General features: G+C 40.6%; 1 protein-coding gene across 3 annotated transcripts in view; it reads left to right on the top strand.

Annotated features, from left to right (window-relative positions):
* NRP1 (neuropilin 1) overlaps positions 1-18,732 on the top strand; it is a 168,718-nt gene that overhangs the window by 53,033 nt on the left and 96,953 nt on the right. For all 3 annotated transcript variants that reach the window (XM_006120737.5, XM_089776768.1, XM_075922674.2), the window contains one exon: positions 16,949-17,130. In XM_006120737.5, the coding sequence (XP_006120799.1) occupies positions 16,949-17,130 (182 nt within the window). The remainder of the gene's footprint in view (positions 1-16,948; positions 17,131-18,732) is intronic.

The following is an 18,732-nucleotide window of genomic DNA, read 5'->3' as shown; positions in this document are numbered from 1 at the left end:
GCTATGGGCATGGTAGGTGCTCTGGTAATTAGCTGGGTGGCTTTTGAATTTCTCCTGGGTGGCCGCACAAGCACTCAGCTTACAGGGAACATTGCCCCTGATTATAGCTATAATTGAGACAGAATTAATCATATCCATTTTATCCATTTAATTGTAATGATCCAGCCAAATATAGGTATGTTGATGATAATGATTTATTGCTTCTCAAGAACCCATTTATTATATATCAGAGGGGTAGCCGTGTTAGTCTGAATCTGCAAAAGCGACGAGGAGTCCTGTGGCACCTTATAGACTAACCGAAGTGTTGGAGCATAAGCTTTCATGGGCAAAGACCCACTTCGTCAGATGCATGTAGTGGAAATTGCCAGAGGCAGATATAAATATGCAGGCCAGAATCAGGCTAGAGATGACAAGGTGGATCCAATCAGGGAGGATGAGGCCCACTTCTAGTAGCTGATCTGGAGGTGTGAATACCAAGAGAGGAGAAGCTGCTTTTGTAGTTAGCTAGCCATTCACAGTCTTTGTTTAATCCTGAGTTGATTGTGTCAAACTTGAAGAGGAACTGTAGCTCAGCAGTTTCTTTGAAGTTTGGTCCTGAAGTTTTTTTGCTGCAGGATGGCTACCTATAGATCTGCAATTGTGTGTCCAGGGAGATTGAAGTGTTCCTCTACAGGTTTTTGTATGTTGCCATTCCTAATATCTGATTTGTGTCCATTGATTCTTTTACGTAGGGACTTTCCAGTTTGGCCGATGTATATAGCAGAGGGGCATTGTTGGCACATGATGGCGTATATTACATTAGTAGATGTCCAGGAGACCTGTGATGGTGTTGCTGGTGTATATATGTGGGCAGAGTTGGCACCAAGGTTTGTTGCATGGTAGCATCCTGCAGCAAAAAAACTTCAGGACAGGAGAGTCCACATTACCAAAGCACATCGAAAAAGCGGTTAGCTTTTTTGAAAGATAGCGTCCACACTGAATGGGCGCTATCTCACATTTAAGTTGGGATTACTATGGACAGAGTGGCCACCAGGGCACCTGTGATTTTTTTCTCTTCCCTCTTCTTTCTAAAGAACTCCTCTTCCCCATCCACACATGCCTTTTTCCAAAAGAGCTCTTTCGGAAAAAGGCTTCTTCCTCATAGAAAGAGGTTTACCAATGTTGTAAAACCCCCTTTGTTCTTTCAACTTTTTTCAAAAGAACATGATTGCAATGTGGACATAAGTGAAGTTTTTTCAGAAAAATGGCTGGTTTTCAGAAAAAACTCTGTAGTGTAGACATAGCTTTAGGGTGTATCTAGACTACATGGCTCCGTCAACGGAGCCATGTAAATTAGTGTATTTGGCATAGTCAAGGAAGTGGGGATTTAAATAATCCCCGCTTCATTAAAATAAACATGGCCGCCACACTGTGCCGACGATCAGCTGATCTGGTAGTCTAGACACGGATCTGTCGGCTAGGGAAGCCTTTGCCGACCGATCCCTTATGCCTCGTGAAACAAGGTTTACAGGATCGGTCAGTAAAGGCTTCCTCAGTTGACAGATCTGCGTCTAGACTGATGCGCTGTGCCTGATCAGCTGATCATCAGCACAGCGCGGTGGCCATGTTTATTTTAATGAAGCGGGGACTATTTAAATCTCCGCTTCTTTGACTATGCCGAATACACTAATTTACATGGCTCTGTCGATGGAGCCATGTAGTCTAGACACACCCTTAGATTCCACAAAAGCTCTTACATAGCACTGTACATTTCTAGATCCACATGTGTGCATCATGCCAGGGAAAGGATGAGAGAGTGTGTGGCTGAGAGAACAATTACTTCCTTCCCTACCAAAACTTGACACTTATTTGTGAGTAAATTAATGCTGATCATGGATTCTCTACTGCATTGATTACAAGATCAAGGGAATTCCAGGGCAATGTAATTCTGGCTAGTGTCACATTGTCAGGAAACTGGAGAGGGCAAAGCTTAGTTTGGGGGGAGTTCAGAAACACAAGTCTCCAACAGCTTAGATGAATAACCCCCCCTTTTCTCCCCCCCATTGTTTCCATGCAGTAATAAGCTCTTTTTCACTTGCAAAATGACATCTGAGGAATACATCCTTTCTATGGGCATCAAAGGATTTGATCTGGAAAACATTTATGCGGTCTGATCCTGATCCAAATCTCAGAAAAATGACTAGATGTCAGTTCAGGCATCTCCTTTTGTGTGTGTACATCCAAGTTTGTTTTCATAAATGAACACTTAGTAGCACAGTATATGCTTTAGTTTATACTTGTGAAGCTAGGCAGGAATTTTATTTTTCAATTTTATTTTAAAATCGTTTAGGCCAAATCCATTTCTTCTGTCTCCACTGAAATCCATGAATTTACACAGGGGCCTGTTCTATTCATTTTCCTTTCTGTTACCTATTATCACATGCCATTAAAAAAGATTTTATTTTTAATGAGAGGTAGATCATTGGGGTCGGATTTTTTTTTTTTTTTTTTTTTTTTTTTGTTGCTAAGTTGAATTACCCCATGCTCCAGCCCTAACAATACACTGTCACTATGCTCCGGGTCATATGGCTGACCTCAGCTAACAAGCTGTTCCTGCTTTTAGGCTACTGGGAATGTTTATTGGCCACTGTTTCCCTCAGTTCTGAGCACATAGTTATTTCTCAAGGCCCATGTAAAACATAAGGTCACAAAACCAATAAAAACAGTGACATTCTCTAGGATACATGACACAAATAACTAACTTTGGGCTCAGCAGTTTTAAACATCTATGGGATATTTTATCATAATATAAATACATACTCGAGTTATATTTACTTTTCAGATATATGACACAATAAAATGGTACTAAAGTTGCTTAACAGCATAAACTTTTATATATGGGTGCTTTGACATGGTACAACTTTATTCTGAACTCCACTATAAAAACAACATATTGTAATTCTGCATTAAATGAGGCTTACAGCAAATAGTGATCTGCTTTCCATAATTGTTAGGGCTTAGTTTATTTTATAAGAAAGTGACATAGAGGATATTATGGTATTTCCCCATGTATATGTCATGAATGGACTGAAACTTACAGAGTTTGTATTCTCTAGAAGCATATTTGTTTGACTAGTTGCACAGATGTACACAAACCCAAAATAAAAGCTATAAACACACCTTTTTACACTTAGAAGTTTCATTACTGTAAGTTGAAATTACACAAAGCAATATTATAGCAGAGCCGGTAGCAATAACTATAGTTAAGTTTGCACAACAGTTTCCATTCTAACCCCCTGATTTTAGTTACTTTAAAATGTTCATCTTTGAGGCTAATTTTTTCAGCCTTAGCCTCTGCCTAAGGGTGAATTTCTTTGGAAAGTCTTAGCAAAAGTGGTTCTTAAGTATAAGGAGACCGAATAAAAACCTGTACCTCCCATTTTAACAAAAATACAACTACTTGTGACATTTTTTCAAACAATTCTTCAGCCAAGCTTGCTGTGGGTAGAGAGCTGAAATTTGGCATGGAAATAGCCCTCAAGAAGGTAAAGGTGCCTTTCACTGCTCTAGTGAAATACGGTTTTTATTTGACTGAGCTGTGACTCCATGAGAGTTGTTTGGTATGCATATAATATAGTATATTTTGCCTGGTAAGTTTTTAGTTGATGTTGCTGTTATGCTGGTAAAGTGCATGTATCAGAAAGACTGTACATTAGTAACCTAATGGTATAGGGAAAATATGCTGAAAGTGCATGTAGACTAGGGATGTCAAAAAGCGGTTAATTAGGTAACCGTCTAACTGCTGAAAATCTCAGTGTTTGCATGGTTATATGTTGTGGGATCTGCAGTACAGTATAAAGCTTATACTTCAGAGCCCACAGTGTAGCCGGCTCCTTGGGAGTAGACTCAGTAGCCAGTGTGCGCCAGTATAAGCTTTATACGGCAGAGCCGGCAGCGTGAGTGGCAGCTGGCTCTCCGAGAGCCGGTGCACCCTGTAAGTCCACTTTTAAGCCAGTTCCCACCTGCAGCCTTGTTCCCTGGGAGCCGAATGCTGTCCCATGCTATGGTTCCAGTATAGAGCCAGAAGCAGGGGGTGGCAGCTGGCTTCCCAGGAGTGAAGCTAGACGTCTGTATGTAACTGTCACAGTAACCAATACATTCATGCTTATTGGTTAACCAATTAAATGGTTACACTATTATATAACTAATGCGGACTGAGGCAAACATTCCTCAAGACCCCGTCATTCAGTTCTGTTTGCCTGGCTTGGCGCAAAGCAGCTATAGGATTATGTAAGATGCTCAGAGAGTCTCCCTCTACAAAATTTGTGTGATGTGAAGCAATTAAGGAGAGCTGTGTAGCTCCTTAGCTAGAGAGAGGCTGCTTCAGATCTCTGCTGCATGACAATGGGTGTTTCTGTGGTGCTTACTCAAGAATTCTCTATAATGCATTATACACATACTATAACATTATTCAAGCCAGTAAAGCTTCAAAGTCCTCAAAAGTGAAGCTCCACTTGTATAATATTTTAAGATATTCCATTTAAAAAATAGCTTAGGCTATGTCTACACTACAGCACTAATTCGAACTAACTTAATTCGAATTAGTTAATTCGAACTAAGCTAATTCGAATTAGTGCATCTAGACCTAAAAACTAGTTCGAATTAGCATTTTACTAATTCGAACTAGCATGTCCACATTGAGTGGACCCTGAACTGAGGTTAAGGATGGCCGGAAGCAGTGCCGACAGGACATCAGGTTTGGACTTAGAGCTTGGAGCTGCTGTCTCAGGCTAGCAGAGGGCTGTGCTTAAAGGGACCTGACTCCCACCCCGGACAGACAGTTCTCAGGGGTTCCCCGCTTGCAAAGCAGTCCTGGCTTGGAGTGCCCTGAGTGCCCACACTGGGCACATCACAGCACTCGGCCATCAGCCCGGCTGCACTTACCACAGGCTGCCATCCGGAGGGGGGGGGGGTCAATCAAGGGGCTTCAGGAGAGCTTCCACCCCGAGAAGCCCACAGAGCCACCCCAGTCCTCCCCATCGGGGGCTCGTACCTCATTCCTCCCTCACCTCCTTCCACTTACCCCTCCCTAGCCCCCCTTCCTGATGTACAAAATAAAGGACACGTGTGTTCAAAAATAGAAACTCTCTTTATTGAACAAAACTCAGGGAAACTGGGAAAAGGAGGTGGGAGAGGGGAAAAGAGAGGTTGGGAGAGGGGAGAGCAACTAAAATGAACAGGGGTTTGGAACAGGTCCCATATGAAGAGAGGCTAAAGAGACTGGGACTTTTCAGCTTAGAAAAGAGGAGACTGAGGAGGGATATGATAGAGGTCTATAAAAGCATGAGTGGTGTGGAGAGGGTGCATAAATAAAAGTTCTTCATTAGTTCCCATAATAGAAGGACTAGAGGACACCAAATGAAATGAATGGGTAGCAGGCTTCAAACTAGTAACAGAAAGTTGTTCTTCACAAAGCAAAGAGTCAACCTGTGGAACTCCTTGCTGCAGGAGGCTGTGAAGGATAGAACTAGAACAGAGTTTAAAGAGAAGTTAGATAAAGTCATGGAGGTTGGGTCCATGGAGTGCTATTAGCCAGGGGGTAGAAATGGTGTCCCTGGCCTCTGTTTGTGGAAGGCTGGAGATGGATGGCACGAGACAAATGGCTTGGTCATTGTTTCGGTCCATCCCCTCCAGGGTCCCTAGTGTTGGCCACTGTCGGCAGACAGGCTACTGAGGTAGATGGACCTTTGGTCTGATCCAGTACGGACATTCTAAGCTCAGGGCTCAGGGTCGGGGGTCTCAGTGGACCACCTTGATTTTCATGCAAACCTGCTCCCGGGTGGCCAGGCTGGCGGCTATCCTGCCCTAGACGGCCACTTTCCTGTGCCTAGTGCGCAGGTTGTAGATGAGGTCCACGATCTCCGCACTAGACCAGGCGGGCGCCCGCCTCTTGCGGACGCGGGCAGGCTCCTGGGAGCTGCCAGCTTGGTCCCGGGAAGAGGCGGAGGGCTGGATGGCACCGTGTAGCTGGTTCGTGCCATGCCAGGTGCAGGGTCTGCTGGCTGGGTGCTGGCAGGCTTGCACCTGGCACTGGCACCGTAGCCAGCCCGTGCCCCTTTAAGGGGTCCGGGGCCAGGAGGGGGGCAGACGAGTTTCCCTGGTGGTGCCCAGAGTGGTCACCCGGGAAAGCTGAGGAGGGCTAGCCTCCCACTAGTTCAAATTAAGTGGCTACACACCCCTTAATTCGAACTGCTTAATTCGAACTAGGCGTTAGTCCGCGTAGAATGAGGTTTACCTAGTTTGAATTAAGCGCTCCGCTAGTTCGAATTAAGTTCGAACTAGCGGTTTGTATGTGTAGCGCCTATCAAAGTTAATTCAAACTAACGGCTGTTAGTTTGAATTAACTTTGTAGTGTAGACATACCCTTAGAAAATTGCATATGAACTCTAGAACATTTCCATGATTCGAAGTCAAGAAATGTCAAATTTAAAGTTGCATGCACTACATTAATTCACTTTCCTTGTGAGTGTGCATTACAATACACACTTTGGCTACATGCTGTTTCTTGAATAATATAAATACTTCAAAAAATCTGCACTTACGTACACATACTCTCATACTGTGCTACTGTACACATGGCAGTGAAAGAACATTCATGGAAATCATGTATATGAAAAGAACACAGCATATCAGACTTGCATAACATACCCTTTACTAAAGCCCCAATCCCACAGCAGATTCCCCAATGTGTAAGCATCTACCGAGAGGGAAGTGTTATGCAGAAGGTGACCAAAGTGGACAACACAGAGTAAGCATGGATTTTGTTGAACCACACATCCATTCTCTTTACCATAGCTTATAAATTAAAAGATAGGTATAAATAGCCATCACTTTACTGCATTTACCAAGCTTCAATACATGGTTGCCATGGAAGAAAATTGTAATAACTTGTACTCTACAGCTGATCGGTATGATCACAATTTCCTTCCTCCTTTTGGTCTCACTGAATGTGGATGTTGACTGCCCTCAACGGATAAAGATTTTAGATTTTCCAAAGCTTGAAAGTGATTTTATGTTCTGAACTTTCACATTTTCAGTGAAAAATTAACATCTACCTAATACTTTTATGAGCAGAGTTCTGAAGGTTATGTTTAATCCACTACACAGATCCCAATAGGATCATTACAAATTAAACAGCAGTTCAAAACTCCTAAATTGAGTGATATGAGGTTGCAATCATATTAAAAGTCTCCTTTTTATTTTTACAGAAAAAAAAAAGATCACAAGGATTCTGATCTCATTTTAATAGGAACTTGACTCCATATTTTTTAGATTTCAAGGCAGCAATCCTGGTTGTTTCATAATGTATCAATTAAAAGGACTTTTTAAATTAATTCTGCATTATATTTCAACCATACTAATACAATTGCAAATGATTAATTCAGTCAAGCACATCGAAATAAATTATTGATGGAGTTAGTGTTTATATATATATATATATATATATATATATATATATATATATATATATATATATATACCTGTCTTAGCTCCATTACAGAAAATTGCACTAATTAACCTATTTTTAGCAATTGTACTAGTACATGACCTAATATAGCCCGACTCACAGTTATTCTAGGACTTAAAATGTCTCCAGATTTCTGTCACACTTATTGCAAATCAGTGTCTCAGGATTAAGCCCTTTCCCACTGAAGCTGGCAGGAGTCTTTCCACTGATATCAATGAGAGTTAGATCAAGACCCCCAAAAAGGTGCTGTAGTAGTTAAAGTGAAGCAAAAGAAGTCCAGAAATCTGAGTTCTGTTCCTGGTTGTGCCTGGACTTCCTATAAGGCCTTTAGCAAGACATCTTTTTCTACCTCAGTATCTTCATTTGGAAAATGAGAACAACAATTACCCACTTTAGTCCACAGCAGAATTGTGAACTTTGACTCATTAATAATTTGAAATATTTGGATGGAGGCACTTTAGTAATGAAAAGCATTCTGATTGATAGATGTCTCTTGGGAGGTCATAAAGCCAATACTTGGGGATTTTTAAATTTTTTTTTAATTGTCTGAGCTAATTTGTGAATTTTGGTAATTAATATTTTACATTCAGAAGCCTATAGTAATATGAGGTATCTCCTACCAACAATATTTACTTCCCTTCCTCCCATCACCTTTCAGCTTTATCCAATCACAAAGAAATTATAGAACATTTCATCAGTTTCATAAATTTTTGTCTTCCTAGATGTAGCAATAGCTTTAAGACAATCAATAAAAATTAGACTGCATTTCATTTTGTGGACAACAGTGGAAAGTTGGCAAGAAGAGAGATTTTGCAGTGAAATAGGGAGGTTAACAAGTTGTAAATGACGCTAATATCTTCCAGATGGTACATTTTACTTGGGAACTGAGTTTAGAGTAATTAAAAGCATGTGAATTTCCTATAAATACTGAACTTCAGCAGTTTGACACTGGAACGCTCTATCTTCTCTGAAATCTTTGAACTGCTAAGTGTTCCTCCCCCCACCTCCACCTTAAAGTAGAACTCTTCGATTTTGGAATCTTTCTTAGTTAATGGTTTTCTATGCTAGAAAAGTTATGAACCAAAGTTCTTTAGTAAATTCACTTAGAATTAAATGTTTCTTCCTAGAAGCATTTTCCATTTTTATGTTTTGGGATTATTATTGTTTCTATGATTGATCCTACAACCACTGAAATAATGAGAGTTTTACCACTAACTTCATGATCAAGTCTTTTATTTGGTAAAATGTCTTTTGCAGAAAAGATTTCTGAATACAGGAAGTCCTCCACTTATGAATGGGTTGTGTCCAAAAGTTTATTTGTAAGTTAGTTGTTTGGAACTTGGAATGAGTTTTCCCATAGAAACAATAGTTTGGTTCTCAGGCTAGCCCACAAAAAACCTATTTAACCCATACTGTAGCTAAAATACTGTATATTTGTAATGAAAATAGTAGAAGTGGGTGGGGGGGTATTTAACTGGGAATGCTGGCACTTGGCAATAGGTAGGGGAAGAGGTATAGGTGAGATGTAGGTGAGAGGATTATTCTAGGAGGGGTGGGTGAGATTTTGTGGCCTGCACTGTGCAGGGGGTCAGACTAGATGATCAAAATGGTCCCTTCTGACCTTAAAGTCTATGAGTCTATGAGGTAGGTGGAAATTCTGATGGGGACTTTTGGGCATCCCCTGACCACTGCCACTCCTCCCCACAGGCTCTGCACCAGCTCCTGCAACCAGCCACATTCACTGGCTGCAGCCCGCCACTCCCCGCCTCCCCGGTGAGTGTGGACTGCAAGACTCTAGAAGAGCAAGGGGTGGCTGGAGAGAAGTGGCAGTTTTCCCTTCATAGCGCCACTACTCTCCAGCCACTGGCTATGCAACCGCACCCTGCTTCTCTGGAGTCCTCCAGCCAGCAGTTGTGCTGCTTGCCACTGCCTGTGTGGTTTTTTTTTTTTTTTTTGCCTGATCCCCTGAGGCTGCAGGTAAGCTTTTGTTTTATTGTGTAGATACTTGTAAGTTGGATGTTTGTAACTTGGGGAGTGCCTGTATCTTACTGCTTGGTAGCACATGTGTCTGGGAGCAAACCTTGAGGACCTGGTTCACAGAGTTGTGTTGGTGGTAGAAGGTGGGCTGGAGGTAGGCTGCCTTGAGAAACCAAGCTCTGGCCCAAGCTACAGTGACTAAACTGCTATTTTTTGTGCACCGTCGGCACAAGTCTATGGACCCAAGCTGAGAGACTTGCTCCCAGATGCAGTGTAGATATACACTAGTGCAGCCCAATGGCAGCTCCATTGGAAATTAGCAAATGTAGCCCTGGACTCATACTTTCTTACCTATTGTAGAAGACATTATTGAACTCTCTCCTATGATGAAAGGAATAGTTCATCAGATATTCATTTCTGGGTCAAGATTTTCCAACTGTAATTTGATCAAAAGAAGAATCATATTAAATAAATGTTAAAATAAAACCATATTGTTTCCTCACTCATGAAACCCATGCAGCCAGATGAGTATGCTAAGCAGGATTTGGACCGGAGTGAACAAACACTATAAAAAAATCATGGCTACACAAGAAACCCAGAAGTGTCTGAGCAACAGGGGTATGTCTACACTACCCTCCTAGTTCGAACTAGGAGGGTAATGTAGGCATACCGCACTTGCAAATGAAGCCCGGGATTTGAATTTCCCGGGCTTCATTTGCATAAGCGGGGAGCCGCCATTTTTAAAACCCCACTGGTGTACCGGTAGTTCGGAATAGGAAGCCTAGTCCGAACTACCTAGTTCGAGCCCCGGGGTTCGAACCAGCGGGGTTTTAAAAATGGCAGCTCCCCCCTTATGCAAATGAAGCCCGGGAAATTCAAATCCCGGGCTTCATTTGCAAGTGCGGTATGCCTACATTACCCCGCTAGTTCGAACTAGCGGGGTAGTGTAGACATACCCCAAGAGAGGCTGTCAAAGTGATGACTATAAAAGTAAATTGCAAAAAATAAAGTATGTGATTTAAATATCCATCACATTGACAATTGTAAATTAGCTGTATGACTATGTGCTGCCCTTTTATATCGTAGCCCAGGCAGAGGGTGGGAAGGTAGCTGAAAACTCAACCAGAGCTGTTCAGACTTTGGAGGGCCCCTTTTCCCTACAATGTAACTTAGCCTCTGGTGCGTTGTCTGTTTTGGTAGCTACTCCAGTCTGCACTTTGGACTTCAGTGCTTCCTGGAATCTCCATAGCCCAGTATTCTATAGCCCAAGTCTTTTCTTTCCCTGAGTTTCTACCCTTGTCCACCTCCTATGCTGGAATTTGAGAAGGGATCCTTAGGAGACAACCTTGTGGCTGTCTCCATGGTTTCTGCATCAGGGGAATTCTCCCCGACCTGGACTCTGAGGTTTTAGGGCCCCTTATTTTGGGGAACCTGACTTGTTATCAACCAAAACATCCAAAAGTCTTGTAAAGTTGTCTAGCAGCACTATGAGATGGTAAAGAGCAGGGTGGCCTGGGTAAACTCTCCCAGCTATAAAATGAGAGTTACCAGAGACTAGTCAATCCAGACAGAAGGTTCTGATGAAGGAAAGAGTGGCTAAGTCTGACTGCAGGAGCCAGAAAGTGATCTTAGTTTGGATTGTGTTTGGTTTTTTTTAATGGTACTTTTCCTATGGTTCTTAATAAACTCAGTTTATGCTGGTATTCTTGAGTTCTTACATTTCTTAGGTTCTGAGCTTTGGAATTCTGATTACCCTATGTCACAGGTATCACAAATAAATTTACGACAGTAAACTCCACGCTCTTGAGTGTGCTATCAATCAGTCATGGGGCAATACTTATGGGCTGTGTCTACACTGGCAAGTTATTCCAGAAAAATCAGCCGCTTTTCCGGAAAAACTTGCCAGCTGTCTACACTGGCTGCTTGAATTTCCGGAAAAGCACTGACGATCTAATGTAAAATCATCAGTGCTTTTCCAGAAAAACTATGCTGCTCCCATTCGGGCAAAAGTCTTTTTCCGGAAAACTGTTCCGGAAAAGGACCAGTGTAGACAGCACAGTAGTGTTTTCCGCAAAAAAGCCCCGATCACGAAAATGGTGATCGGGGCTTTTTTGCGGAAAAGCGCATCTAGATTGGCCACGGACGCTTTTCCGGAAAAAGTGCTTTTCCAGAAAAGCGTCCTGCCAATCTAGATGCGCTTTTCCGAAAATGCTTTTAATGGAAAACTTTTCCGTTAAAAGCATTTCCGGAAAATCATGCCAGTGTAGACTTAGCCATGACGTAATGAAATTTGCAACTCTTTTTTTAGTTTTCCTCTTACTCTGTCCTTCTGTTGATCTAAAGCATAGCCATGTGGGTAGGAGACAAAAATCTAGGATGTAGGCAAACGTCCCTCTCCAAAGGGGAAATAAGTTCTCAGTTACACAAGTAGTTTGACCCACTAATTATCCAACAAACAGTGGGGAGAAATAAGGAGTTTTGAGGCTAATGAACCTCTCAAAATTCTCTGCGCTTCTCCTCATGGGGAACATCCTTAACAGCCCTCACAGATCTTCTGTAGAATGAATCAGTTAGGTGTACATTCTGCTTGCTTTGTTATCTTTAAAACAATCAGATGATAACATATAAAGTACATACACATTAAGGTAATATAAACAGTCCCCTCTTTCTTACACATGTAAACAATGTTCATTTGGCGACTTAAATCCAACCAAAATTGAATGGTGCCAGTTCTTAACTATATCCCATAGGGTATTACTCTTGGTTTGTAGAGATATTTGAGCCCTTGCTGAACAAAACATTAATGATCAGCCAATAGAAACAAATTATAATAGGTCTCAGAAAATGTGTGTGTGTGTGTGTGTGTGTGTGTGTGTGTGTGTGTGTGTGTGTGTGTGTGTGTGATGTACTAATCTAAATTACCCATGTCTGGTCACTCAACAGTTCAAAGGGTCAAGTGACAGAATTATCAGTTTCAGTAGCGTGTGTGTTTGTGTGCATGAGTCTCTGGGAAGAAGATTTTACAGTAAAAGCAATGAGATCCTGCTGCCTTAATAACGGAAAATCTTCTGACGCTGTGCATAGCTTGGTCCAATAGTTTCAGCAGCAGGCAATGCTTTATAGCAGTCCGACTTTACCTTCAATAGCAAGACATGCTAGGGTGCATTTCAGAGGCCACTAACATATTCAGAAGAGGAAAAACACAGATAAGCAGAGCACTGTAATCTCCTGTTTGAAGCTGAGAATGAAGAATTCTCCAAAAGCCATGTTTCGTAGTTAATTACATTTTTCATTGCTCATTGCTCTTTTTTATAGGTGCTGTCGGACCCTTTTCCTGAATCTGTAATTCACACTCTCACACTTTCCAAAATGTGAATGAGTTTTTTGAAACTCCTATATGAATGCTTGAAAGAATTCTATATTCTCTCATCATTCTGATGGGAATTTTTCCCAGGAATTGTTTTACTGAAACCATAACATTAGAACTGTCTAGTAGCAGTATGTGCAGCCACTGACCGGTGGGGAAGGCAAGTGAGTGGTCTATTGAGCTATTGAGCAACAGAGAACTACATTCAGCCCTTCTAGGCCACAAAGAGCTTTGCTGGCTGCCATGTGAAATCTTTAAGTATGGTGGGTATGGAAATCCCAGAGGAACTCAGAAATTCAAAAACAGGATGTTATGGATATATTTACTGTACCTTGGGCACCTCCAAGCTAATATCCAAATGCTACTCATGTAGGGCAGAGATTTCTTCATTCCACACATGCATTAACACCATGCTTTTTCACTTAAAGCTTCAAGTAGCATTTAGCTCCATATTTATATTTACATGTCTGTGCTGTAAACCCTACAGGACGATAACATTACAAGAAATATTTGCCACACCATTGGCAGCAATGAATTCCCAACTGGGAAATCCAAATTTGCAAACTCAGTATTCTGGGCTATCAGCCAAGACTGTCTGGGTGCGCTGCTGAGGTGACACATTCAGTCTCCTCAGAGGGATGCCAGCTGCAACCCTGGCACAGCATTTTCTCCTGACAAACTTATGGAGCGGAACTAGTACCAACTCCAGAGGGATATGCAAGCTGGTTTCTTAGCTTCTTTGGCAACAACAGCGTTTTCAAGTTGTGACTGTAAAGTCTCCTAATTACAAGGACTGTTGTTTGTGGTACACTTTGCTCTCTGTTTGGTGGTATTTTGCTAAAATGATTGAAGCACTTTAGTTTCCAAATATAAACCACTATAATCCAGAGTAAGCAGAATACTAGACCCAAATATACAGCAGCTCATCTATAAAATGTAGCTTCCACTGTCAAAAAATCTAAATCTATTTGTTAGAATAGATTTGGAGTTACCAAACAGAAGTCCACATACTTGTTGTGTGGGACTGATATCTAAATCTCCATCTCTCTCTTGCCTTCCACTCACAGCTAGGTGTCTCTAATGGTCCTTATTACTTTTCTAAAGTGAAAGAGAGAAAACTGTCACCTAAAAACCCTCTGATTTTCAACAGGTCTATATCTCTCTCATGCTACTTGCATATAAATTGCAAAATCCACAAGAATCCAGACGATTACTATCAAAATTGTGTCAACTACAGATGCATATCAGGCAGACCACAGACACTGACCATTGTAAATTACAGTTCACTTTCTCTCATTCTGAATAGTGGCAGTATTCAGATAAGTTATTGCTATAGAGGAAGATACAAAGAGAGGATTTCATTTGAGTATCTTTTGCTGTGCTTAGTGGGGAATCTGGTACCTCATGTGTAGTATTCGTTCTGGTTGCATAGAAGAGCCCTACATATATTTGGAATACATATATATGTATAAATATGTATATATTTATATACATGGGATGACAAACGGCGGCGAAATCCACTCACCAGTCCTGCACCGCGCACGCGTCAGACCCGCATTGTGCATGTGCATGCCGCCGGTGAACAGGGCGACCAGCTGAAATCTACTTGCCACGGGCAAGTAGATACACTGATTTGTTGAGCCCTGTTTATATATGACCTGCAATGGAAAAAATATATTGTTTGCATGCTTTGTTTGCTTCTTTATGATTTACATAAATGGCAAGAAATGTGTTTTATAGTTTTAATAAATATTCACAGGTGGGGTTCTTGATTTTACTTTGGAAATTCAGATATACAGTAGTTTGAGCTGGAAGGTTCTATGACAAACTAATGAAATGACATCATTAGTGTCCGGAAAGTAAATATTCAGCATCTGAGAAGAGAAAAGCCATGTGATCAGCCTGTTTAAAATGCTATCTCTCTCTTCTTCTTTGTCTTTTTTATTAACCCTGTAACTTTGATGTTTATTGAACATTCTGGAGAAAGGATGTCTTTGTTAAAGGTTCAGTACCCTGACCTGTTCCATTAAGGTGTAAGAACTGATCAAATTAATCCTCTGAGACATCCAATACATTTTCTAGGACAATTAAAGTTGATGTTCATGAACATATTTCTAAAGGCATAATAATGAAATAAAAAATAAAATAAAATCTCACATCTTTCACACATTTTACTATATCATAAAAGGTTTTTTTAAAGGTCACAAGCCCAACTTAAAAAATATTTTCAAGTCACCATTTACACATGAAACATCTGTAAAAAGTATCTTAAAAGGGAACGTTTCCTCTTTGTGTTTCCATCACTTTGAAATGGGATAGTTAAATTAACTGGCTGAGCAATTGCTACTAGTCACATCAGATACATCAAAAGAAATACAGTTATCACAATATTTCACATATGTTAATGCTTACAGTTCCATCAGTGTCAGCTTTATTTTTTTATATATGTATACCAAAGCTGGCATATAATTGTAACTGATGAGGTAATGTCATTTTTAATTTAAAGAGCCTTATGCTGACCACTTTAACTAGTGATATCATCTTTGCTGTTGTCTCATGGGACTTCATGTAAACATAAGTCATGTGCCCTAAATAGTTTGTATCAGGGTTGTTAAAAGTGATTTTGGTCATCATTTTTTTCTTGGGCCTCTTTAAAATTGCCAGATGCAGTTTATATTGCTATTTTTTAGCCATTTTTGGTATATTAATGTATCTCAGGACATTTCAATGCATGTGATAGAAGAATAAAAGGCTAAAGCAAATTAACTGCATCATTTTAATGTCAATTGTAACATATATAATGTTGTAAGAAACAAATGAAGTTGTCTGGCTAACAGCAACTTGATGACTAAAAAGGCAATATGGATGACACACCTATTAATACATCACTGCAGGCAGACAAAAGCTTTCCAATGTCTCAGCCTCTTTATTATTAAAAATGGGCCCAAAACACAATGGGAGTACAGAGTACCATCAAATTTTAGGAAAGGTTGAATCTGGTTCTGACAACTATACCCTGTCTCCACTAGGGACTGACACAAATCTCCAGAATCATCCACCAATGAACCATTGAAATCTTTGACTCATGGCCAAATCCTACATCTCAAGCCTTTCTTGATTATTTTTCTTTCTAATAAGGCTCAAGCTTGCCTGTTAATGAGCCTCCTCAACTCTACTGAAGTCAGCTTTGCAGGATCAGTTCTTTGAAGATGACATCCTAGTTTACAGGACAGGGAAACATCATAGCATCACTACTGTCCCGAGGCAAAGATTTGCTATTAATCATTATTGGCAGATTTTTAACTCCACTGGTAATGCTTAGAGGAATCAAGCAGATATACAAAAGTTAAGGACCTGCTCCAAAGAGTTCAGTGATCATATGCTGTACAAATATGAATGTTATAACACTTCATTTAAACCAACTCAATTTAAATATCTAAACAAGGATATCATGTAAAAAAAGTTTTGTCTGAAGGAAATCGAGTGTTCTAATTAAAGTGTGGATTGTAAGAATTGTTCCATTTCTGCCCAACTACATGAAAAATGACAGGTTTTCTGCCAGTGGTCTGGAATGTAGTGAAGTTTTGAACTAAATCAAATGTTTAGGGATTCATTTATTATTCTGTGGCCATATATTTAGAGGGTAGTGTACAGAAATCAAAGTATTGTTCAGAGAGAGCGCCAGCCAAAGAGACATTTTGAATTCATAACAGAACTTCACAGTTTGAAAAGAATGCTATGCATTATGTATTGATAACACCACCATAGACAAAGGAGCACAATTTAATAATACAGAATTGTGCTCATGAGATTTCCTTTTTTTTTTTTTTTTGTTAATTGGTTACTTAAGCTGACATTGTCTGCAAGCATAATGGACGCCATTCTTCCTAATAGTTCCATGTTGCCAGATGATGTCTACAGACATGATGTAGTCCATTTTAATTATTTCATTTTGCTTACATCTCTCAGCATAATGCAGTTTCCAAGCAGGCTAACATTTTTCTTGATTATCTATGTAGTGTAGCAATGGTTTCTAAATTAATTAAATCTCTTTCTTTCCTGGAAGTTTAAGTTTTTTTCTTCCATTTATCCATCAGGTATGATTACGTTGAAGTGATTGATGGAGATAATGCAAATGGGCGTGTATGGGGAAAGTACTGTGGAAAAATTGCTCCTGCTCCTCTGGTGTCTTCAGGACCATTTCTCCTTATTAAATTTGTTTCTGATTATGAAACTCATGGAGCAGGATTTTCCATTCGCTATGAAGTTTACAAAAGAGGTGAGCAAATGATCTATTATTATGTAGCACACAGTCCATGGTTTTGGTTTTGATTTCCATGGATTTGATTTGGATTTGAAAAAGTTTATCATAGTTCTTGAGAACAAAGGGAAGGCTACGTCTTTTGGAAAGTCAAGAATTTGGTTGTAGATTAATGTTTTATTGCTAGTATCCTCCATGTGCAAGGGCAGGTTGTCAGCTGGTGTAAATAACCATCGCTCCAATGCATGCGCTCCAGCCGAGGATCTACATCTCTGAATGCAATCTGATAGCATTCAGCAGCATGTTTTCTACAATATTGTTTATTTAGATTTTTTAATTGTTGGTTTTCTTTCTTTGTGTTGACTATCATCCTGTCATTTATAATGTTTCCACCTTATCACACTGTAACCTTTGTAGTCCCTTGCTTATTTGGTTAGTGCTTTGCTTTGCATTCCCCAAAGATACCCATGGGCTCAGAATGGACCTGGCTACACATGGCCAGCAGATGATGGAATGATCAGAATGGTGTCACTTTCACTATTTGTTTTTTGGAGGCAGAGGTTCACACTGCTTTCAAGCTCATTCTGGTGGCTGACTATAGAGGCGCTTCAGTAAAGGCCATCAAGCATGGGCAGCTGTATGTGCAGAAGAAAACATCTGGGAGAGAAGCTGCCAGGATTAATAGGCTCAGAAAAAGGCCCTACTCTGATCAGCTCATTTGCTGAATCACTTTCTGTAGGATGGTGAGATCATTTTTTGGCATACACCTTAGCTGTAGTTGGAGGGAGATAGATAAATCACACATTAAGAAGCTAGGAGGCCCCATAGCAAAACTGGGTAATAAAGGCATAGATATACAAAGAGTGTTACTTTATAGGAACCTTTGACAGCATAAGCATTTGGTGCTAGATTTTCAAAGTCCCCAAGCTCAGAATTTCAAGTGCTCAGCACCTTTAAATGAGACCGCATTTTCAAAAAGAGTTCCTATTTATGCACCTGAATCAGGGCCACATTTTAAAATGTGCTTAGCACCCATCAGCCCCTACTGTGACTCCAATGGCCAGATTTTCAAAATAATTCAGACAAAGGTGCCATTTCGGGCAGGTGGGGGAGGGGGAGGTTGCAGCTGTGCGCTCTGGGATGCAGCTTGATTTTCATCCCATTACCTGGATGCTAAGGGAGTGAGGGGAAAGTGTTTGCATTCTTTGCATGCCTGTTACACCTGGTGCGTGAAGGCTGCTCACCATCCAGGTGTGAGAGGAATACATGGAATGCACGCACTTTCCCCTCACTCCCTTAGCATCCGTGGCACGGGATGAAAAGCAAGCTGCATCCCAGAGCACACGGCTGCTGCTGCCACCACACACCCAAAATGGCACCCTTGAATTCAGCATCAGATGAGTTGAGCTCTTCTGAAAACCAGCCACTTATTCAGGTGCCAAAATGGGGGCTTAGTATTTTGAAAATCTGTTCCTTAGATTTTTAGTGCTTGCAATTACTAAACTTTCCTCTTTAAAAGGAATTAAAATGCAAGTACAAGAAAAAGCAAAATGCAAAAATGACCTGTGGAAACAAGCTCTTTTTGAAAATGAACATTTTCAGATGAAGACCTTTTTCATG

This window comes from Pelodiscus sinensis, chromosome 2 (assembly GCF_052426305.1).
Source record: "Pelodiscus sinensis isolate ZL-2025 chromosome 2, ASM5242630v1, whole genome shotgun sequence".
NCBI classification, from domain to species: Eukaryota; Metazoa; Chordata; order Testudines; family Trionychidae; genus Pelodiscus; species Pelodiscus sinensis.
This window is presented reverse-complemented; position numbering and strand designations above follow the sequence as displayed.